Raw genomic sequence first — 7,513 nt, 5'->3', positions numbered from 1 at the left:
TCAATAAAATATTCCATAAAAAAATAACCTGCGATCAGGCCCATTTTTAGCTTCGCCCATATGTTCTCTTATGTCGTCGCTTGCTAAAATTGGGCCTGACCAAAAGTCTCTCAAGAATTCCGGACGGTCGGCCAAATTTTGGCTGACCAAACTCGTGATCTGATTGGCTGTTGAAACGCCGGAAGTGAAAATGCCATCGTGATTGCGCGGCGCTCTCGCGAAGTCCTCGAGACTAATCCTCCATAAGTGTACGAAAAAATTTGCTCCCTTTTGTTCTTACAATGCCGTCGACGGTGCAACTTGATTTTATTTGTATAAATGCAGATATGCCATCTGAAACATCTCATAACTTGTCCAGAATCGGGTTTGAATCTCTGGAACGAGTGAAATTAACGATTCCGTTGTCGAGCTCTGTGGCCATCGGGTTGAAAGTACTTTGGCACAAACTTCCCTGATGTTTTGAAAGCTAAATAGCTGATTCTTTCAAATGGCAATGAAAGCCGATGCATATTGGTTTCCTGGATGAGACAGGGGACATATATATCAACAGGAGGAGATGCTGATAAAATCGCAAGTTACACGAATGCATGTTTGGAATATCTGTGTATCAAACGGCTTTATTTATTTACTGTACATGACACGGTTTGTTTGCACACTTCATAATATTTCCAGTTTAGTTAACTTAAAACTCGCACTCCAGAAACTAAAATGGCATGTTTCCAGAGAGATCAATTGTACAACAATAAAAGAAACTTTGCGAGTCCATCTTACTGTTTGTACTCCATCAAAAAATTAGCAGCCAAACTTATCATGATTTTACTGCGCGCAATTCTAGAAATACACTGCAACTGAAGATATTACCCGAAAAAATCACCAAAGAAACCTTCATGGGCAAACACGTTAAAGGAATAATGTACATGTATTTCCAAACCGTCCAACTATAAAATGCTAGGTTATCTCAATTACAAATTAAGATGTCAAGCTTAAAAGATTGCATATTCACCGGCCTTTGCCGCAATATAGTCGTCCCCATGCTTTAAATGTGTTTTTCTCAAATTAAAGCTAACGGTAACTTTCGCTTTCGTTTATAATATTCCTCCCACGGTAATTACCTCTGGTCAAAACAAAATAGCGTGAATCTGCCATCCACGCGTGTATAGGTGTAATGGAAGTAAATTTGATTGGCCGATGAAGGACATGTCAATCAATCAAAAAAAGTGGGAGGAAGGAATTTCGAAGAGGAATTTGGTCAGGCTCTATTTTTCGTTTCGCCAACTCCACGTACCACGCGAAACTAAAATAGAGCCTGATCGCAGGTTATAAAAAAATAGAGGTCACATTTACAACTTTGCAAAGTCATGAAGGGCTTCACCAACAGCTTAAGTAAATTGATTGACATGTATTACTCTAACTGTTTTCCTATGCTTAATAGGTAAAAGAGAACTGTTGCAAATGCTTTCATGGAAACCGGACATTCAAACCATCACAGTGGACTATGACCAGGTAATTAAATATTTGCTAACATTCTAAAACTTATAATTATTGCTATAATTAAAGAGATGCATGGATAAATTTGGTTTCCCCATCTAGTAGCACAAGTGCTGGAAAAGATCCTAAAGCCGGTGACACATTTGTTGATTAACAAATGTTGAACAGTGGGTCATGCTATATGATGAATGTTGAAATATGCCATTCAACAGGTTGAACATTGTTGAACGATGTTGAACAAAAATAGAAACCAGCTCCATTCCATTCAACATGTCCATGCAAAATTGTTCATCATTTCTTGAGCAAAAAATGTTGCAGGGTGTTGAACCATTTGTCATCGGCTTAAAAGGAACTTGAGTGGAAAAGAGTATATAGGATGAAAACAGACACCAGCAAAATTTCAAACTAGCTGGTGTGAGGAATTTCCCTGGCTTGTACTCGATTCAAAAAGTGGTCTCATGAAAAAACCTGCTGTAAGTGGTATGGCATTTCAGACTCACGTACAAATGTAGTCCTCTTTGTAAGTTGTCTCATTTAAGAGATACATGTATGATTGTTGTTGATTGAAACAACAACTCATGATCAAAAGAACTGTATTCAAACTTGCTTTGCTTTTGAACAACCAGGCCCTGGACATTAGTGAAAAAAATCGTGAAACATGTTGGAACGTTAGCGGACTGCCCCAGGTTGCTCAAAGCATGGATAAGACGAATAAGAATTAAAAATAATATACCATGGAAACCTAAAGGTTTTGATATCTCTAAACCAAGGGTCAGCACTAACCAGGCTTTGAGAAACCAGACCCTGGACTTAAGCGATAAGATTCGATACATGCACAACTGCATGTGGAATCCAACCTTCCAAAATTCAAGAAATACATGTAGAATGTGAGTGGTTGGTAAGTAACAAAGGCAGGTGTGGAATGTGATGTTTAAAAACTCTCAAAAAGTTAAAGTGATTAATATAGGTAATCACATGAGGCCGAGTACTATTAAGGATTGATTGTACGAGTGTTTTCGCGAAGCGACGAGGGCAATTTGGAAAATTTCCAAAACACAAGTGCAATTAATCCTTAATAGTACGAGGACTCATGCGATTACTTGTTTATCAATAAAGGGCAAAATTTATACGAAGGAAAAACAGGTGCACAGTCTATTTTTATCTGGGAAGCCTGTTTAGCGCTACGGCAAATCAGTTGCTATGCAACGGATTAACCAATCATTGACAGGTAATCAAGCCCTCTCTTGATTACCAAAAATGCCGTCGATTAAGAAAAAATGCCCTCTGTCTCAGTCAATCAGCGCTCAGTAATTTTGCCCTTTATTGATAAACATGGAAAGTACTAACAAGTAACTGCTTATTATGAAAAAGAATATTATATCCATGTATATTTGAAATCCAGTCAATGTCATTTTAAACAATTACTTTTTAACATTCGGGAAAGGGAACAAATCCTTAAAACTGCAACTATATGGGCAGTGTACGCGTGCATAGGGGCACATGACATGTCCATGTTGACTTCACACCGGTCGGTCGTACCGGCATAAATTTACGCAAAAACCACATATTTATAAAGTTCTTTCTTCTTCCTGTTTAATCAACTGAGCGACGAAGCCCACATACCTGCCGCAAAAGATGGATTTTTCGCACTTGATAAAACGGAAAAGGAAGTTGGAAAATCTTGCCCACCGCGAGAAACAATCTCTCCTTTTCTGGTTGTGTCCATGTGCCTTTCGGGTCCACGTCAGTCGTTCTTTCTGCTGCTTCATCATCAGTTTCGGGAATCGATTTCTTTCCGTCTTCAACAGCTGGAACACGAAGTTCGCAGATAAGATCGATGGCACATTCAAGCAGACGCTGAAGTAGATCTTCCAGACGGGCTAAATGCAGCTGATCCCTGAAGATGCATCTACACTGACTGAAAGAAGCGTAAAAACCGTATGTAAAATCCCTAAGCTAAGATCTGCAGAGTAGCCAGTTAAGGTAAAGTTATTAACATAAGTCCCCTTTGTGATCTACGTACCGTTGCGGCCAAGAAAGCACGAAAGATACCACGTCCTCAATCTCAGACTTCACAAACTTCGGATCTTCGGAGTTATCTAAATCGACGACAAATTATCTCACAGTTAGATGATTTACATGATCGAGGTCGATGTTGTTGATTTCGGATCATACATGATCGAAGACTAACATCTTTCTTACATTTCTCAATGATTGTCAGCAGCTCCTGACAGCATTCTGACATTTTTAGATCCGATCAGGAACGTTTAATGCAACGCACTGCCTGCAATTTTAGCATTTTCGTTAAAGTCTTGTTAAGGAAAATATCATAGATGTTTTCAGTCGGTTCTGGCGCCATTTTTACCCCTGAGGCCATGCGGTCGAGGAACCTTGTGAGCACGTGCTCAACAGTGACACAAATGAGGAACCTCGTGTCTCGAACCCAGATTCTAAAATGGTGCTTCGTCGTTTCTCTGAAGGTACTGGAAAGAGATGATGATGATATTGCCAATCTTTATTTACAGATCCACCTTTTTAGGGCTAGGGAAGTGATAATTTTACGATTTATGACAAATTCAAAAGGAACGTATTTGAGGATTTGATCTCATTCTCCGTTAGGCGGCGTTTAAAATTTTGGAGGACCATGGCTGTCATCCTTATCCAGGTGTGGAACTGAGTCCAAACTCACCCCCTCTCAAGATAAGATGGGGGTAGGTTGGATACAAGACACTTTCAAAGAGCTGTCTTACTCAGAGGCCTTACGAATAGCCACATAAAGGTTTCTCCTTTTACTTCCAATTAAGGACGGTGCCTACTATTATTATTGCTCATGCGTTCTGCGCATCTCGAGATACTCGGGTTTCCTATAGGTGATGCTTACTAATACAGGGATATTTTGGCGCGGTTTAAAACTATCCGGAGAAAGTAGATCTTAGTAAGTACGGCTTAATATCCAAAAAGAAAATTGGGGCGTAACCGTACATTTTTGAGAGATAATTTAGCTTCAGTTTGCGAGAAAGAACGCCATACATTGCTTTGTATTTTAAAGCTTTTTACAAATATTATTCATGAATTATCTTTGAAAAATGCGTGGGTACTCCCAATTTTCTTTTTGGATTTCAATAACACTTGTTAAGATCCACATTTCCTCCATAATCATAAAACGGCGCAAATATATCTCTCAATTAGTAGGCAGTTGGGAGGCGCGGTGGCCTCATGGTTAGTGCGCTCGACTCTGGATCGAGTGGTTCGGGTCCTGGCTGGGGCATTGTGTTATTTTATTTTATTTTATTTTTTGTTTTTTTTATTTTTAAATTCCAACTTTATTAAACATACACACGTGCAGTTAACATTCACAAAAGACAATCTGCAACACTAACAAACACTACAACTTAAAACTAACAAAAAAGAAACCTCATGCAATAAAAACTTTAGAGCGCAATCAGTTGAGTACAACAGAGTTTCATTCCGTATTTAAAAGAGACGAAAAAACAGACCATTTTGTTCTGAATTCTTTTTCGCAACTAGTCTTACAAGAAATATATTTTTCTAGCCTAATTTTATCACGAGCTAGGGAAACAAATTCATTAAACATGTAAAATTTACTGTTAAGAGCTTTTACGTAAAGAAAATACTTTCCTATAATGACTAAATGATTGAGGGCTAAACAGAATTTAGAATCGTTATTAATAATACCAAACATAATTTCTTTTATTGAAAGCGATAATTTTGAGTTCACCATGTGCGAGGCCCAATCCAGAAACTCCTTCCAGAACAAAGTGGCTTGCGCACACTCAGTGAAAAGGTGAATGATGGTATGATCTGCTGGACAAAAAGGGCAGCGTGGGGAGTCTTCATTTTAAATAATAAACTCTTAGTACACAGGATATTGTGGATAATTTTGTACTGGAACATTGACAGCTTTACTTCTTTTGTTACTTCAAAAGGCAATAAATATACTTTCCTCAAATCATCCTTCTGGTAGCCAAAATTTAAGAGTCTTTTCTCACAAGTCGGCGGAGGCTTTGATCTTTGGGACATTGTGTTGTGCTCTTGGGCAAGACACTTTACTCTAACGGTGCCTCTCTCCACCCAGGTGTATAAATGGGTACCGGCGAATTCAAGGCTGGGGGTAACCCTGCAATGGAATAGCATCCCATCCAGGGGGTAGTAGAAATACTCCTTGTCGCTTCATGCTAAGGATTGGGCCACTTGGCTCGGAAAGCGCTTACTTACGTATTTGATGCGCTTGCATTCCGGGATTTTCTTAAAATTGTAAAGAGCAAAGTAACTTAGTTAGCAGTGGAAATGGTGTTATGTTATGGTGTTATTGTGTGTTATGGACATTGGGGACTACAACGTTTTTAGACTTGCTATTTAAAGTGATTCGAGTAATTGAAATCCTTCAACTTTTGACAAGTGTTCCTTGATACCGTGATAACAATTTTCCCTAAGGGCCGGGTCCCACTAGCGCGTTTTTCATTTGTTTTGCCAAAAATGGTAAACCGCAAAACTTGGACGGGTGGGACCGTAATGTAAAAGCCTTACAAATATTTGTAAGACTGTACCAAACTTCAAAGGAGCTTTTGAAAAGTCAAGTACAGAAACATGCCTCTCTACTGAACCAAAATATATCCCATGGCTTTAATGTTTTTCCACCCATTATCTGAAGTAGTGTGTGCGAAGTTCCCACATGTGTTGGAATTATCATGATACCCTCCGGTACCAAACCCAATTCTGGAGTCTGTGGATGTGCAGACCTTCTCGTTGTTTCCAATAATGCCGATTCTTGCTTTAGAGGAGCCTTTTGATGAGCCAGCGGCATTGAACCCTTCCATGCTACAGTTGGCCTGCAAGGACGCTTGAGAACCAATCAGCGTCTTCCATGTATTGCGGCTCAGTGATGTGGAGCGGTATTTGCCGTCAGCTATCAGTGAATGCAGAGACTGGGCCTGCTTGTTGATCACCAGAAACTTGATTGGCTGACGAGGGATCTTCATACCGAGGCAGATCTTGGAGAAAGACGTGTTCCAGTAGGTCGGTAGCTTGGTCTCTTCAAAGTCAAACCCAGTCTTCCCTCCTGGGAGGTTGTAGGCGTTTTTGTTGCTCCACAAGGCCGAATCATAATGAAAGGTTTTCTGAAAGAAAAACAAAAAAATAAAGATTTAGCTGCACGTGCACAACCGCAGAAAAAAGCCCTGAGAACGAGGTTCGTATAAGTTGGCAAAGGAGTTGATTGCAGAAGATGTCGAAAATAAATATCTATGCGGTTAGCGAAGAACCTCGACTGACGAGAAAACCTTGCGCTGTCGGATACCTTTTTGCCGTCAGTCTTCATCGCAAGCGTCCATCCTCCACCTCCGCATCCAAAGTTTCCCATGTGACAATAAACAGGAATCTTCTGCGACTCAAACATCAGTGGATATACTTGGCTTTTGGAGAACCTGTACCAAATAAAACCTCGTTAGTTGAAATGGTTCGGAAGCTAATACGAAAAGCTTCATATAAATTCAGTATTTTCATTAGGCGCTTACTTGTGTTTTTCATACAGCTCTTTGCACGAAGACGAAGAGGCAGGAACAGCAGGAACAGCTGTAGAAAGTATATTAAAGATGCCGTGATCAGAAATAACTTCATAAAGTATTTTATTTTGGATAAGGAACATCTCTGACAATACGCCCGAAAATGTTCTTGTTAACAACCTCATCCAATCAGTTTAATCCAAGTTTACTATTTTTCTTTTTACTCGGCTCATTCCGTTTTGGCGTCATCGCCAAGTATCAGTGTACAACATGTACAGTAGCAGTGTACAGATATAAGAGGCAATTTACTATAATTATTTTGTGTGAAAATAATTAGGCAAGTTATTGGATTACCCGGGCTGTAAAAGGTGCAATGAAGGTGCAATTCTGAACTTGGGGATTGAACATAAACAAACCCAACATTGACCATGCAGTGCATCATTTCAATGGCCTGAGGAGTGCCAAGATGTTTCATTTTGTATAAATCATGGCAGCCCAAGCTC

At 39.6% G+C, this 7,513-nt stretch overlaps 2 protein-coding genes across 3 annotated transcripts in view; both read right to left on the bottom strand.

Annotated features, from left to right (window-relative positions):
* The window catches only part of LOC137979214 (ubiquitin carboxyl-terminal hydrolase 34-like), a 113,819-nt gene extending 109,957 nt beyond the window's left edge, over window positions 1–3,862 (bottom strand). For both annotated transcript variants that reach the window (XM_068826418.1, XM_068826417.1), the window contains exons 1-3: window positions 3,691–3,862; window positions 3,512–3,587; window positions 3,112–3,406 (exon numbers count right to left, since the gene is read on the bottom strand). In XM_068826418.1, coding sequence (XP_068682519.1) covers window positions 3,112–3,406; window positions 3,512–3,587; window positions 3,691–3,733 — 414 coding nt within the window. In that variant the 5' untranslated portion in view covers window positions 3,734–3,862. The remainder of the gene's footprint in view (window positions 1–3,111; window positions 3,407–3,511; window positions 3,588–3,690) is intronic.
* A 2,242-nt stretch (window positions 3,863–6,104) lies between these two features.
* LOC137979402 (uncharacterized skeletal organic matrix protein 5-like) lies at window positions 6,105–6,868 on the bottom strand. Its single transcript, XM_068826654.1, has 2 exons — window positions 6,806–6,868; window positions 6,105–6,626 (listed from the first exon to the last, which is right to left on the bottom strand). Exons 1-2 carry the CDS (start codon window positions 6,866–6,868, stop codon window positions 6,105–6,107), a joined length of 585 nt encoding a protein of 194 aa, XP_068682755.1.
* Window positions 6,869–7,513: the final 645 nt, after the last annotated feature.

Source organism: Montipora foliosa, chromosome 12 (assembly GCF_036669935.1).
Source record: "Montipora foliosa isolate CH-2021 chromosome 12, ASM3666993v2, whole genome shotgun sequence".
Taxonomy (NCBI): domain Eukaryota; kingdom Metazoa; phylum Cnidaria; class Anthozoa; order Scleractinia; family Acroporidae; genus Montipora; species Montipora foliosa.
The sequence above is the reverse complement of the archived record's forward strand: the minus strand, read 5'-3'. Positions and strand labels throughout refer to the sequence as shown.